This window comes from Amblyomma maculatum, chromosome 6, assembly GCF_055883805.1.
Source record: "Amblyomma maculatum isolate TAMU_Amacu chromosome 6, ASM5588380v1, whole genome shotgun sequence".
Classification (NCBI taxonomy): domain Eukaryota; kingdom Metazoa; phylum Arthropoda; class Arachnida; order Ixodida; family Ixodidae; genus Amblyomma; species Amblyomma maculatum.
Window position 1 is genome coordinate 85,266,731 of NC_139349.1, and position 16,324 is coordinate 85,283,054.

Below are 16,324 nucleotides of genomic sequence, written 5' to 3' on the forward strand. Positions count from 1 at the left end.
AAATTTGCCCGAGAGCAGCTGCTCAGCGGGTTCTTTTGTTAATTCTCTGTGTGTTAAGCTCACAATGCTCTACATATACAAATTAGAGAGGACCGATTGAAACGAATATCTAAAAAACGCATCTGCAGTAGTTAAAGAATGGATTAGTTAGTATTTCGAAATCAAGTGCATCTTTTTTTTCTAGTGAAATTATACAGACGCTTATAAAGATCTTTATTAGGTCCTGTATAATTATCGCTGAAACCAAAATCAATACAATCGCATCTGCATCGCCAGTCTCCACTCCTGCCGCACTATGACTGAGGATCAGATTGATGTGGCAACAATGCGTGAAATTGTTTCAGATGCCTAGAAAATGCAGTCTGAGACATAAAAGACACAATAGCCACAATAAAAGCACGTCGGAAGCCGAAAAGTTATAGAGCTTAAAATAATTTAAATAATATTCTGCAACAGCAAGCTAACCTAACTGCTGAAGGAAGCAGAATGTAGAATTACAAGTTAATTCAGGCGAACACCGTCTTTCTGCAGCACGCTACTGAAATACGTTTATATCTGTCCCTCTTTCTATGTTTACAAAAATAAAAACATGGGTATGCAGATTGTAAAATTTTTCGCCAAAATAAATAGGTTTAGGGTCAACTGTAGCAGTAATACAATTATTTAATATTAATCTGTGCACATCTTTATTTTCCTCGAAGTAATCTTGCACAACAAGATAGCTAACCGCCTCCTGTTTGTCGCACGCTGCACACGACACTACCTTGAAACAAAGGCTTTATTGAGCATTTAGGCATTGATTAGAATATATACTCAAACAGGATATATATTCTCTTTGGCCTTTCGCACCGAGCTAAAGCATACCGTATTACTGCTAGAACAATTGCAACAGGAAGAGCTTTAAAATGTTTTTATTTTTTATGTTTCCGCTCTCCACAAAGCGTACTGCGTTTTTCAGTTTTCATTTTCCTTCACAGTATCGATACACTCACTTTACTGGTTATGAATTATATATATTAGTGTTCAAGCATTAGTGTCTCTGTACACATGTTTTTTTCCTCTTCTTTCTTTTGTTTTCTTTCGTTCCCTAATAAGTATACTTTACACATGGATTGTCGCTCCTCCCGGGCGACACCCTACAAGCCGATTTGTAGCTTTGGTGCGCCCATATCAATTTGTTGCATGGATAAAAACTGTTATTAGCAGATCTGCTGTGTTATTCCGCTGTACTATTTGCAACACTCTCCATTTTTAACTTTTTGTTTAGCATATCATAGTGAAAGAACGGGTCCGGTGAGAAAACTCACGTTTATTTCGCACCTAGTAATTCTCAAACGTTTAAACGGTTATCAAATACATAAGAGGTAATTAATAAGCAATAGTTTTCTATAGGAGCTTCAACTACACAGCGCAAAAAATATTGATAAGAAGAGCTGACAAATACTAATGAAGTCATGAATCTCAGCACATTCTCCTGATTCGGAGCTTTCTTGTGCTTACTCGAGTCTTTTTATACCATATGAGAAACAATTATGAATATGGCGCCCCGCAAAGTCTACTCTGAAAACTATGTGGGCCCTATGAGGGCATATTCATTGCAACAGCTTCCACAGCATTTATATTTACTTCAATCAACGGCATGGAAATGTGTAGGACAACTGGCAACCAAAAAATTGGTGGTGGCTTAGCTCGGCGATGCCATGGCTTAGCTTGTGGTTCCTTGGCGTAGTTGTGGCTTACCCTGTAGTTCACTGTTGCACCTTATAGACATTCCATAGCTTATCACCCCGGTGAAACATTCATTACAGCCGTACATCACATAAGATTAAACTTTATTCCGATTCTACTTCATTATCACGGTTACACTTTTGTATAGACATAAGCACAGCCTGATGAAAGCGCGCGGCACCAACTAAAGGTCAACCGGCGTAGTCGCGGCGGCGGTTGAGCGGCGCCTCCGACCACATGCGCCTCTCCTGTGAGGTCACGTGGTTTACGCATGCGCTGCTGTGGCTTTTATTGCGAAAGCAATACTACGCCAGGTCTAACCGCTCGTCGCTGTGTGCCGTGTCCGTGTCCATGAGCGTGTTCTCTTTGCAGGAGCTGCCAACTTGGGTTTTTCGTTTCACATGGGACGGTTATGTCAAACTCAGCATGCCAGGACCATTGCATTCACGTTACCCCTATAGGCCACTAAGGCACGTTCATACAGCTTGGTTAAAGCGGGGCTTTACATGTGTTTCTTACGACGGAGCGCACTCGAGACTTGGAGTTGACTAGCCTAGTGAAGCTTTTCGCTTCAAAATTGGCCAGCTCATAATGGGTAATGCTAACCTGCCCAGAAAAATAGGAGTATTTCATAGACGGATCTTCTGATACAGAGAAAACCAACCAAATGTTAAGACGCATTACTTGCATCTACCTTTGCACTAAGTACATCCTCGTTTCCTTTTATGTGCAACACATCCATTTTTTATATATATGTCCACCTTCGAATAGCATTCAGCTACCATACCGAAACAAAACATTCCCACGTCCTCTACAGTGATGCAGGAGCGATTAAAGGGACGAGAATGAATAGCTTCTCAAAGAACGAGGTGCAATAATTACCAAGAGGAGATGGGCAGTAAGAATGGGCACGGAAGAGCAGCTGGCTATTTCTTACGACTTCAGCGAGAGAAAGAACCCTGGCCTCCAACCGAAGAACCGCATGCCGGACCAGACGTATTCTTAGAGCAGACAATAATGCCTCATCTTTTCCATGCAGTGCTGTGGAAGTAGCCGACAGAGCCAGGCAGGCTTGTTTCTCTGGAGCGAAACCAGTTAAGAACTTTGGCCGCACTTTTTGTTCCACTTCTTGTTTCACCCGGCGCGCATGCTCTTTGCGCTCGAGTGATGTGACAGATATTTGCGAGTGGTACAATCAGGCAATGCATATGGTAGTATTTCCGAAACACGACTGACGGAAAACATAACACGTAAGGCTGCGGCAAAACTATTGCCGAAAACTAACAAAGCAAAAAGACATTTCTTTCCAATGTCGCAGTGCCTCAATGTATAAAGCCTTCGGGGTCTGTGGAGTGCTATGAAATCTCTTTCAGCAGTGCACATAACTAGCCGGTCAGAGTATACGAGGAGACAAGGGAAAGGGATAGAGGGATCGTCATTCTTATGGACAGCATTCTTCTTCTGAGAACCTTACTAGAAATACGCGCGTACGCCACATGCTCTGTCCTTCGAGGGCGCTCGAGGGTACTTACGACCAAGGGAGATGGAAAGAAACGAAGGCGATAGAGGCCAGTCAGATTAATGAGATGCCTCCGTGCAAACCAACGATAGTCCAAGCTGAATGGACAAAAGAAGATAAAGGGATAATTGTCGGGAAAGAATGTCGCCTGTGTTACCTTTGTTAAACCAGTTATAGCACACAAGCACGGATAGCTGCGGTTCAGCTGTACATGTGGCGCCATTTGTGAGCTATCGCATCAAAATCAGAGGTTTAACCATGGTCTTCGTGATTATCTCGGTGAGAAAGCGCGCCTTATCACGGAGGGCACAGGTTTAAATTGTGGCGCCATCTGGAAGCCGCCTTGTCAAATGTCATGTTTTACCTTATTCAACCACGGTTATATTAAGCCAAACCACCCGCCACAGTGGCTCAGTTGATAAGACACTCGGTTATTGACCCCGAGTACGCGCAATCCACTGTCATAGTTTTTATATTATTTTATTTGACAGTTGACATAAGGGACGCCTGTTCCTCTACAAATCTAAAACAGCAATTGCGTCTAATATTGCCTAAAAACAACATGAAACAAAATTAAACCAATAGACAATGATTATTGTACACGCGGTAGGCCATCAGACTCTCGGTGAAATTCATTGTTGCGGGACATAAGGCATAGGCACGCACTCCCCATTACGCCCGTGCAACACACCACACTCGCAAATCGCACTGCACTCTAGTATGGGAGCAGCTGCGCACGGTCACGTTGCTGTACCCTGCCGCAATAAAACAATCGACCACTTCCACAGAAACTGGTCTTCCTGCACGAGGACAAGACCTGCACAGGCTTGTTCAAAAAGTCGGGCACGTTTGCGCTGCAGCATTAACGTTGCTCTCTGGATTCAGCCGCGCAAAGATGCACGCAGGAATACATTTAATGGCTAGATTTTAAACTCCAATTGTCGGTCATGCTTTCGTCCACCAAGGCATCAGGACGTCTATAGGCGCCCTATCGAAGCTCAGAGGAGTTTCAAAAGTTTTTGTTTTTTGTCGTTGTATTACTTCAACTATCTCAAGTGAAGCAGTACTGTGAAAGTTTTTGTAATTACTAACTACAATGACGATGTTGTGAAGGTACAAGATTATTAGTCTGAGAGAGTTTCTAGCGAGCGTGCCGCGGCGCCAAGGACTGCCGCGACGGCAGTTATTCAAAGAATTACAGAGGTGGTGCCAGATGACGTCACTTGTTCGCGGGGTGGTCTAAATGTGACCACATGCATTGCGCTAACACGGGGTGCTCCCTTCATAATCTCCGGCGACTCAAACTTCGACGCTAAGAACTCGCAGTGGTTGCCAGTGTTCATGAGCGTATTTGGAGCCACAATTGCTAGCAGCCAACTTGTAACCACTACCAGAAGTGCATCTTGCTTTGATTGCATCTTTGCACGACATGTCGATGTAAACAGCATGAATTAAGTGTGTTACTTTCGTTATCAAATGTCATTAATTACTGTCCAGCGCGGGAGCACAGAGGTAAAAGTTATGCGTGACAGAACATGTAGATTACCGACTAGCCCGAACCCTGACCCTTCTATATTAAAGGTACGTTTCCTCATAAACCGTACTTTGTTTATGGCAAAAAGAATATACGTCATCCCACATGCATTCCTGCCGTAGAACAATGTAGGCGTAGCATGAATTAAGCCAATAATTTGTTAGCGTGAACCCAATAAATGATTTCGTGGTCAGCCATTACTCAGTCGTAGGCTCCGCCCCTTTCTCTGTTGGCTGGTGAATTTGAGAAATCAGTCAGGGAGATTTGCACTTCATCTGGTTCTGACGTTACGAAACAGCTTAGCCAATGAGAGCGACGGCGCAAACAAGGTCGTACAAGATCCTTGGTCGGTGGTGGTGCGCGTGTGAGTGCGTTCAGAACTATTACATCAGGTTCATCACGAAATAGTTTTCTTGTGGCGACGGAATCAAACGTATGGGTCACAACATTTAGTAGAAACTTTAAGTACTTTCCACTGCCCTACAAACATAATAGAGGTTATTAAAAAAAGCTAATAACAACCACACCGCAATAAATCTATTGCTACATACCAGATGAGGAAGATGCGGGACACATGGCGAAACTAAGAGGAAAACCAGGTCTTGTGAGCCGACCCTGCCTCTGTATCATTACATTACATTGCATCGTTTGGAACGTAATAATATGTATACATAAAACTTCCCTTGTCGCAATGAAGTTGAGTCCCACACATGTTTATGTGAAGTTAATCACTACAACTAAGGAGTTTTATCAAATAGTTGAGCTGTGTATTTCAGTGTACTACAGACTGAACAGGAGCGCATGAAAAGATAATGATATATTTCGAGCATATTGCTCAAACTATTATGCCTTTTAATGTGATATAATATGATCAAGAAGGCAGCGAGGTAAAATCGCAGGCGGCTATGTATGAGATTTGTGGTGCCCTAATAGTTTACCACGCTCTGACAGGTAATTATGAGCTATCGCCGTGCACACGGAGAGATTAATTCATCTAAGAATGCCTGACCAACGCTGACAAAAAGAATCGTGACGTGTACAGCTCACGTGAATGCCTTAAAGAGTGTGCAATTTCTATAGTTGTGCAATCCTTAGTTCCATTGTGAAATCTTCGTGTCGCACTCTGCATGGCGAACGTGAAACACCTTTCCACGTGATTATTTTGATGTATTTCAATCCTGCTTGGCATTTATCTCGATCCTTAAAGTTTAAAGGAATGCTTACCATCGAGAGGCAGTCTCGTGACCCCTCAATCGGCATGCCAGGAACCGATGGACGCTTGAAGAGCGAGTGACGTCTCAAGCGGCATGACTGCTCTTATGTAAAGATGGCATACCCACATAATGAATAGTTTTGAGGCAGAGCACGCTTTACAGGCAATTTCAACTTTGTATGCTATAGTGGAGGCAGAAATGTAACGTTTTATAAGAGGGAGTGATACTAGTGAGGACCATAGTTATGGGCTTCATTGTCAGTCGTTGCTAGCCGTGCTCTCTCTCTCTCTCTCTCTGTCTCTCCTCCTCTGTCTGTAGAGAAATTTATCTTGACTGCTGAAGTTCTTTTTCGGTAAACGCGCCTCCCACCGCTCACGTTTTGGCTAATTGTTAATCCCAAAGAGCAAGGAAATTTGACACCGTCTGGCTTACGTACCATTTTTTGTTATGAATTTGAAAGCCTTACTTTGCTCGTGCGTGGTGTGTGCAGAAAGTGTGACCGCTGAGTGGCAGCAAAGCATAGCCTGGGTCGTATCAAAAAACGTGAAGTAACCGCTCGTTGCGCAGCGTTTAGGGTGACGTCACACAATTTCGCTTACCCTTTAGCATCCATCCGCTAGTTAAATTGGAGGCTAGATTCGATGGGGATTCAAAGCCATATCTCTAACTTCAATTGTTTATTGTTCATTGTATGTTTAGGTGTCCACCAAGAACACAGAAAGATAACATGTCTTTCCTTAACCCCACAACCAAAATGACAAAAGTCATTTAATAATTTTACAATCTCTGCACCAGTTTTTCAATGTTAGATCGACAACGAAAACTATGACAAACCATGCCAAATACTGCTCTCCAGCGTCTTAACCGGTTTGTGCAGACCTGAATATCTGCTTTTTTTTTTTTCTGTCTGATATTTTTCAGGCTCAATTTCGTTCCAGTGAGTGCATTAATCAAGAGCGAAGCTTAAAACTATTGTATATTTCTTCGTTTTTTCGTGTTTCGCCTCACAGCAGGGTTCTCGTGTTTTAGCGAAAGCTGGTGCTCCTATTCGTACCAAACATTCGTCCTCCATTGCTTGTTTCGTCCCTGATATGTCTCATGTTCAAGCATAAGTGGGCATCAGCTTTCATAACGCAGAAAAGCACCCATGAGTAAAACCAACAGGGGCCACGGTTTAAAATGGCGGGTCTTCAAATGCTGTTGACATCCCACGACATAAAATTAGGTCGCTTGGTTGTCCGTTGGTCCAAATTTCAGGTTCCCAATCAGATCCTTACAGTGGGCGCATCCCGGCCCAAGCGTGTTCGGCGTCCTTTTCCGGGATTGCATTCTAGCTGAGCAACCGGGCGTTATGCGCATCAGCGAATTTTCCGCGTGGGAGAGCGCCGACGTTGTGCTGGCAGCAGCGATTGCGGGACTGCTCGACGCTCTCCGACGACGCACGTCGTCCGCACATGACGCGCCTGCCATCATTTCTGCCGGCACGTGCACTCCTGTGCGCGCCGATCGTGCCCTCGTTTCTTGGCGAAAACACAGGCGGCAATGTTCCTAGTGTCGCAGTAGGAGCAGCGAATGGAGCCACGTGATATTTCGATGCGCACTGGCTAATGCGATTATTGAAAAAACAGAAACAAAGCTCCTCCTTCTTTTTTTATTCAGCTGTCCAACGTTGTGCTGTAAGAAGGACTGTTACACAGTGAGAGCCTGAATAATACTGCCATTTTAGTGTTACAAGTCTTTTTGTTCGTTTTCTGCTACTGACACAAAAACTGAAGCAAACTTACGTCCCTGATTCATGTGTATGAGACGATAGTGTTAACGGCTGCCGTCCTCAGCCTTCCTTTGGAATACTCGTTCGTGTACCGGCATTTTGTAACTGGCCTAATTAAATCGCAATATCTTAATAAATATCTTAATTTGGGCTTATAAATATCACACATACTCGCTAGCACACGGTTGTAATCTACTACATTGTTTGAAAGACCACCCAGCATAGATATAATGTCCCACTTTAATCAAATGCATACTAAAGTGTTTGCTTTGTGTCGGGGCAGGATGCAGGAATTCAACGGTCTTGTTCGGTTCCAATTCTTTCTCGCTCCAATTCGAATCGAGAAACCCGAGTTGGTAGCTCTTTCCAAATCGTGACGACATGCCGCAATCCTACGAACAGTGAGTGCCCGCCCATGTCACCTGCCAGCAACCAGCTGCCGGGGCAAAGCCCGTGGTTTTTCGCTCACAACGCCGGATTGTCTCCAGAAAGGGGCCTTTAACACTGTCGCGTTACACTAATTCAATACTATTAAAATATAAGGCTTATTAGTTACGTATAACGTGATAGCATTAAAATCCGCTTGTTCTAGAAAATCAGGCGTTGGCGTTGCCGGCGCTGCCAGCGTTGTCGAAAAGCTAAGCGAAATAATTACGAGGGACTTTAGCGACTAAAGTAGTGAAAGGCGAAAGCCTGAGTGCCGCATTCTGCTACTCAACTGGCACCAATTACACATAATTTGTGTATTCATTAACTAATTAGGTAAATAATACCCCATTAAGTAATAAATTAGGCATTAATTAGTTCATAATGAGTTACCAAATTTCTCATTATTTAGTAGGGAATAATTTATTAGTCATTAGTAAGTCATTGCTCATTGATTGACATGTGGCAATATAAGGCACACATTCGCACATACTGTAGTGGTGCTCTGTGATTGGTCGAGACCTCTATGACGTCATCCCGCCTCGGCCATTCAGAGCCGCTGCAAAAGCGGAACACATTATGTCCACTAGAGCATAACCCATTAAAGGCTTTCGCCTTAAAAATTAGATGGTCTCTTAGATGTCTTTTAAGAGGTGAATGGCGAAAGCTTGCCCTTCCTCACCTATCGTTTACCTCTCATCGTTTGCCTCTTATCGGCATTCGTCGCAGTGCTACATATAAATATAATTGGTTTACAGGAAAGGAAAGGCGCAGTATCTATCATACTTTCTCCGGCAAGTGTGAGTTTGGACGGTGTACCATCGCTCCTGTCTCGTGGCGTGCCTTGGCGCGCATTCAAGTGTGGCATTGTAGATGCCAGGAACGCTCAGTTCAGTTCAGTCGTTCAGTCGCGTCCGACTCTTCGTGACCCTATGGACCATGTCACGCCACGCTCTCCGGTCTCTCACTATCTTCCTAACATCACATAACTTCATCTGCAGTGCCTCGAGGATGCCATCTAACCATCGCGTTCGTTGCCTACCCCTTCTCCGGCGACCCTCAACCTTTCCCAACACCAAATCTTTCTCCAGCGACTCCTCTCTTCTCATCAGATGACCAAAGTAGCTGAGCTTTAACTTTAGAATTTGACCCTCCAATGAGCAGTCAGGGTTTATGGTCGCCAATATTGACTGATTTGATCTTCTGGCAGTCCAAGGAACTCTCAAGAGTCTTCGCCAGCACCACAATTCAAACGCGTGAATTCTTCGGCGGTCAGCCTTTTTCAGCCAGGAACGCTAGACAAGAAGTAATCTCATGGAATCCCGCGGAATATGACTGATCCCGCACACAGATTCAATGTACAATTCTCGCGCATGGAATTTCACTCTATGAGCCTAGAAAGGTTTTCGCCTTAACATTACGGGCGTTACTTTGAAAGGTGGCAGTTGGCAGGTGACACAGCCGTACACTAACTGGCTATGCCGGCTAGAACGTCACGAGATTATATGATATGGTAGAGTTTGTAGGTGCTACCGATTCGGGCTCCCCCTTTCAGGTGAGAAGCTGAGATGGTGATCCTGCCTAACAGAAGCCTTGGATGCCAAGTTAAAATGCTGCTCCCAGGCCACGGAGGTACGTTTTTCCAGATAGGATAAAACGGGGCTTTAAATGTACGTCGGGTGGTCTTTCACACTATTACGTGGGAGCAAGCGATGTAAATAAGCGACTGAATAAAAAAAGGACGACGCAATCACATGATGAGATGTGCTTTAATGGCGATGCAATGTGCTTTAACGCTCCGCCCCGAGCCACTGCCTTCTTCGTTGGGTTCGTATTCGCAGCAGTATAATGGAATAGCGTATGACTACGCTAATAAGTAGGAGTCACCCAAAAAATAATAAGTAGCTTTGGATTTCTTGCGTTCATCACGTAAATACAAACAGAGGATACCAGAAATTTATAATACCGTTGATAAGCATTTTGACAGATTTTTCAGGCTGTGGAAGTTTGGTGAGGATACAAAGTTTCGCAACCTATTTTACGTAATAATTGGCCTAATTAATAAGAATGATTGAAACAATTGGTTCTATATTTTAATGGCTTATTATATTTTGTATGTTTTGTTCGTGATGGAAAGTAACATCTGGTGCAATGAAGTAAGAGCAAATCTGTGCCAGGTAGCATCCACTTCAGATTTGAAAACGAGAATGTCTTTTGCATGTCATTCTTGGGTACAATGTGCCCAGTCCGGCGTTTGCGCTCAATTCGATCACAGATTGTGTTCTAGTGTAGCCATTGTTTACTAATCTAAGCGCGAAAGGCATGTACGCGAAAGAGAATCCGCCAAAGAAGACGGTGCGAACGGGAGCCTATAACGCTGTGGCGTCATGCCTTGAAATTTGGAACTTAAAAGTCCCCCATGACTTCCCATATATTATACAAAAATCATCAAAAAGCTCAACATCTGCTGGCTGGCTTTGAAGTTCAGGAAACGGAAAAATATTGAGCGAACGCAAAACGTTTCATGACGTCAAGAGCTTCCTCTCTTCACTTTCAAGTGTGCTCGCGTGTTCGCAGCACTTCTGATAAGAAGTCATGTACCGCCAAAGTTGTGCGCAAAAAGGTTTATTTGATCTATGTCGCCACATTAGAAAACAAACTTCCGTTTCACAAAGTGATAAAGAAATTTCCTGTTTGACGTCTTAATCATTTTGTTACATGAAGAAATCTGCTGCAGAAAAACTTACGCCTCTCTCATATTTCGTTCAAATGTTATACTTATGTTATTCCAGTTCAACCAGTAGAACTCCAAACGCGGCCTATGCCTTCTAGGTACAGAACCTTGAGGTGCGTTAAATTGAGCGAAAGCACTCTGTACAACACGCTCTACACATGAAGGGGGGAGGTTACGTAGGGGCATCCTCGACAGAGTCAAGCCCCAGTGCATAATGACTCCTGATCATATTAACTTTAACGAAGTGCCTGCATCGGAATTGCCAAAGTGGAAACGAGCGATTTAAAAGTTTAATTTTGGAGTGGCCGCTTGAAGGCGGCCATGTGACCTTGCCTGTTGTCTTGTTCTGACACTGTGATACAGTTTCTTACTCCAGTAATGAAAACACAAGTGCAGCGAATATTTTAATGCAACTCGCAGTAAAGGTGGTTTCCACACCACACCTTAGCGGCTTGCAAGAACAGGGACCTCTAACGTGTGGTGAAGACACATCAATCTACTGGTAATGAGAAACAATTTCAGAACAAGGGGACGACCTGCCAAACGAGCCAAATGGGAACTCATGAAAGGTAAGAATGGACACAGCCTTAGGCCGTGTAGGTTTCGGGCGCAATACCAATATGTATGCAGGCCAGTAGAATTATTGTTAAACTGTCTGCTTTTCAGAATTTGTTTTCCATGTTTCTCGTTGTGCGAACTCTGTAAGTTCTGTAAGATTTGAAAGTATGTAAATTAATCTTGTATGTTTTTTTTTTATTACGTATTGAGGCATGAAATAAACTAAGACTTTTGGGGAAAACCACCAATGTATTGGTGGTTTTCCCCATTACAAAGGTTCAGCTGAAATGTGTTCACCTAAAATGACACAGTTCATGGTTTCTTGGCTATAACAAGCTTAGCATTGGGTCCTGCGTAAAGAACCTTGTTCACTGCATACCTTTCTGATGGATGTATATACTCATTACTACCGCGTTATTTTTCATCGGCAAGCAGCTGACGAGAGTTAACATTTATATTTGAGACCAGTTGAGTGCATAGTGAAATATTTTATTGCTTTCAATCGTCTCATATAATTGAACTATCCTTAAAACTATCCTTCACACGAATGTGATGAAGGAAAAATACCAAGCTCAAAATTTTCAAAAACGTCAGATAGGTGGCGACACACATAAAGCGAGAATACATTCAACTGCGACATTTCTGCTCCACGATGTGCATAAATTTTCGTCCATTTGTTCACCAGGTGGATGTAAAACATAAATAAAAACTCAAGGGGTGCACACAATTCTGATTAGGGGCAGTAATGCGAAGGTATTTACGTATCGTCATTTTTGTATTTTCACTTCCTATTTCCCATTTAATTTTTATTTCTTTATTCAAGTTTATTATTTTCAACATGCTTTTATTACTTGTTTCATTCAAAAAACGCCCTCCAGCGTTCTTACTCTAGGCAGGGAAAATTATGAACCCGTTCGCGGGGAGACGGTGCGAAGTATTAGCTAGCGCGCTCGGCTCTGACACAAAAATTGCGGTACGAACCCGTTCGCGGGGAGACGGTGCGAAGTAGTGGCTAGCGCGCTCGGCTCTGACACAAAAATTGCGGTACGATGTTTGGCATGGACATGTTTTTTCTTTAGTGTCGGTTCAATCGCACAAGCTTTCATGGCAGGCTCTGTCCTCTCACTCTGCTCACACACTATTATGCAGCAACTCAAGCAACAAGAAATGCTTTCGCATTAATATGTCGGAAATAATGCTTAACTGGTTACGAGCCCATGATCCTACGGCACATGGCCCGGGAGTGGGCGAAGGTATGTACCGCAGCTCCGCTATCGACATGTTGTGCTTGTGTACCTTTGTTGGATGCATTTCCACTTCCAGATATGAGCGGTCTAAGTAAACCTCCAAGAGTCGAAGCTTTATGGCGCCGACGGGCGCACGAAAAATAGGAACCGAGCCAATAAACACGAAGGCAAGGTCACGAAAGACGCTACATGTACAATAGGAATACACTAGCAGGACATTTAGGCTGCGCATTTAAGGGTATGACACGATAGCGGGTAAGATCGTTCACTTACCGCAGTGAGCAAAAGTGGTATGCTCCACGCGCTGCGAGAAAACTGCCCGTCAGATTTTTCTGACAGAGGAGCAGTTATTCCTGAGATATGCATAAGGTATCCTCCTTGATATACTTGCCATCTTGATGTCCAGGGAATCTTCTCTGGCACATCTTTTCTTCCAAAAGAATTCAATAGTTGCGGTTCGCGTGGAGTAAACCACCTTTGCTCACGGGTGTACATGTACTCGATATCCAAGATCACTGGAAGAACAATACTTGTTCCACTTTCTCATCTCAAACGAGCAATTCGAGGTTGCAGCTCCTCCCAGATTTCTGACATCACATTATTTGGTGTCTGATATTTCTGATATCATTATGTTCCCTGAGTGATCTGATTTAGTGCCCCGAATATCAGAAAGAAGCAGCATTCATTGTAGAAACGCGATGCGCAGGGACGAGAAACACAGCCAAGAAGCACTAAAGCCACACGGGCGCTGCAAAACTTTGATAAAAAGAAGCAGTTGGCGACTTTGAATGGAGAATAAATTGCTGAGATGGATGGAAATGACTTTGCGGGAATTTTGTGTACGGAATGTAACGATACACAGTACAGGACGTGCGGTATTCCGGACGTTGCAGTGCTTGACCGCAATTAGAATGGTAATTAGGTCACTATCTTTATCGTAGAGCCACCTCATGGTATAAGAAAGTAAATGGACTGCACACGTGAACGCACGCCCGCGCGCGGGTGAAAAGAACAAGGCAAGAAGTGGTACTCACGACCGTAGAGCCTTCTCCCGGCGTCCTGACCTCTTGGGGTGAGCGACAGTTCCTGGTGATAGCAGATGCGATCGACGAGGACACTGAGGTTAGACATGCCGCTGAGTCGGACTTGGAGGAGGTGTTGTCCCCTGTCGAGGCCAGCAGCGCCACACGGTCGTCGTCCTCTTCTTCCTCTTCGTCCTCCTCTTGAGGCTCGTCGTCTTGCGGGTCGGTGTCGCTGTCCGGCTGTTGTGGCCAGGTGCCCCATGTCTGGTGGCTGAGGATGGGCAGCTGGCACACGAAGCACAGGGAAGACATGCACCGCGCGCCGCCGTCACCGGCGACCCCCCGTGCGCCTGCGCCACGCGCGCCACCACGTCATCGCCGATTCGTCGGTGCCGCCGGGCTCGACCTCGCTCGAGGAAAGAGTGACGCGCGCTGGTCTCAGATCCCCGCTTGTACGGCTTCCAAGTTGTGCGCGAGCACCCGGCAACCTGTTTCTCGACTCTTCTTGTGATTACGGCTCGCTCGGATCTAAAGTCTGGTCAGCCTGTGAGAAATGCACCGTAGACAGATGATGAAGGTTAGAAGCGGAATAGAGTAGCTAGCGCTATGGTGTTGTATCAGCTAGGTGGGCAAAGGCAGACAAAGAAGCATGTTCCAGGTGTTTTAAGGAAGCCCACCGCTAAGTTTCAGAAATAGGCTGTTTAAAGTACGCAGACTGCTTCTGCGGCACAATGATACCAGTGTTGCCTAGGATAAGACATAATTGGTTTTTAACCTTTTCAATTAGACGCCTGGGTGTAGTTGGAGATGTGTAGCTGACCGTTCGAAATACCCATACAAGATTTTTTGGGATTGTTCTGGGAGCTGTGGTTGAACAAATTGAGGCCATCTTTCGCCAAAAGACGCACGCTTTCTAAAATCTCGCATCCAGAGAAATGCACGCAGCCAATGTGAGGCGCAGCTGTCACATGACCTTCTCCGTCACCAGTAGGCGACTAACTGACTGAAAAACGTTGTCGTGAAATAAAGGAGACGGATGTGCTAGTAGGGTCCCTAGTTGGGGACTCCAGTGGACGCGAGCTGCGCGCAGCGACAAACGCCGCACAGAACGCGGGAAAAGTAGGTTATATACCTCTGCAGGTGTGGCTTTGAGCGCGGGATTTTGGACGGCGCAGGTGTTTTAGTGCAAGACAGCTAAAATTCTTGAAACTACAGCGCCACGGATAACCGCGTCCTCGAGAATATAAGGACTTACACGGCTAATAGTAATGGCCGGGTGCAAAATCTCTAAATACAACCAGATGCTTAACTATTGTAGGTGAAATTTTAGTTATTTGCAGTTAATCAGCTCACCATAGGTAACATTAATGATCTCTTATCTGATGTCTGCTATCATGAACTGGTATTATCGCTGGGCAGATGCCGCTTTCGTATACCTCTAAAAGCCTATATTACAAATATAGTGGTAGGTTTCCCTAAAACACCTGGTATAGGACTACGCAAGACGCAATAAAACGTTCAATGATCGCGCATTCAATATCAAAATTGGCCAATTGCTGCGGAAGCATGGAATCCTAACCTTCAGCGCAGATATTGTTGTTCTGCCTGCGCAGTGTCACTAAAGGTAGACAAAGCCAACAAAAAAAAAGTCTGGTGGACACTAAGGCTTCGTCTTTAAGGATATGATGCGATGCCGTTATGCTACAAAGCTACCATGTTATCCAGCTACCGAGCGTAGGCGATCACAAGACATATAAAATTCCGCTTTAACCAAGCCGTAGGAATGTACCTGTGTCGACTAGGTGTAGAGTACCAGCCTAGACATCCAAGAGCACTGAAAGGTTGATTCATGTTCCACCCTCCCACCTTAATGCACAACCCGAGTGACAGCTCTTCCCAACTTTATGATAGTATGCGGTCTCGTTAGGTTGCACAAACCATCGAATAAATCTTGCTAGTCACCCTGCTTCTTACAATAAAGGAGCACCTCCGGCGCCGCATACGTGCTCTAGTCCCCCCGTGTGCGGTAACCCTCCCCAGCGGTCTTTCCCTGCTCAGAGGAGGTTGCGCTACGGTGGATCCGGGTCGGGGTTGCCCTCACACCTGCTGTAACACGAACATAGCCTCAATACCAATATTTATATAAACGTCCAGGATGTCCTGTATGCAACTCCCAAAATAATGAGGCAGATATTTACCACTTGTTGTGGGTTTGCCCGGCACTGACGCCGACGAGAGTTCGGCGCCTGATGGCAGTGGGCCTTTCGCCGAGCGACCCATCTTCGTACATTGCTTGGACGTAAGGGCCTTATCGTCGTTCTCTCTAGAGCTTTAATATAACGGCCAACCTCTTTTTCCTTTCATTTAATACCCCTTTTAATTTTCTTTCTACATATTCCTTCATGCCCTGAGTCAATGAACAACGTTATTAAAAGAATCTTGCTAGTCCTTGCAGCTGCCAGCTACGCCCGACAGCACCACGCCCGTGACTTTTAGCTCACAAAGCTGAAAATGCTGACTCTGAATTTTCTGAATAACGAAGTATTTATGCTCTCACGTTATAATAGAAGT

The 16,324-nt window shown here is 44.7% G+C and overlaps 1 protein-coding gene across 2 annotated transcripts in view; it reads right to left on the reverse strand.

Annotated features, from left to right (window-relative positions):
* rsh (Rap GTPase activating protein radish) overlaps positions 1 to 14,124 on the reverse strand; it is a 204,137-nt gene extending 190,013 nt beyond the window's left edge. The window contains exon 1 of one of the 2 annotated variants that reach the window (XM_084605637.1): positions 13,769 to 14,124. In XM_084605637.1, the coding sequence (XP_084461763.1) occupies positions 13,769 to 14,065 (297 nt within the window). In that variant the 5' untranslated portion in view covers positions 14,066 to 14,124. Of the gene's footprint in view, positions 1 to 13,765 lie in introns of both variants that reach the window. The other variant, XM_084605636.1, reaches the window with a different exon arrangement.
* Positions 14,125 to 16,324: the final 2,200 nt, after the last annotated feature.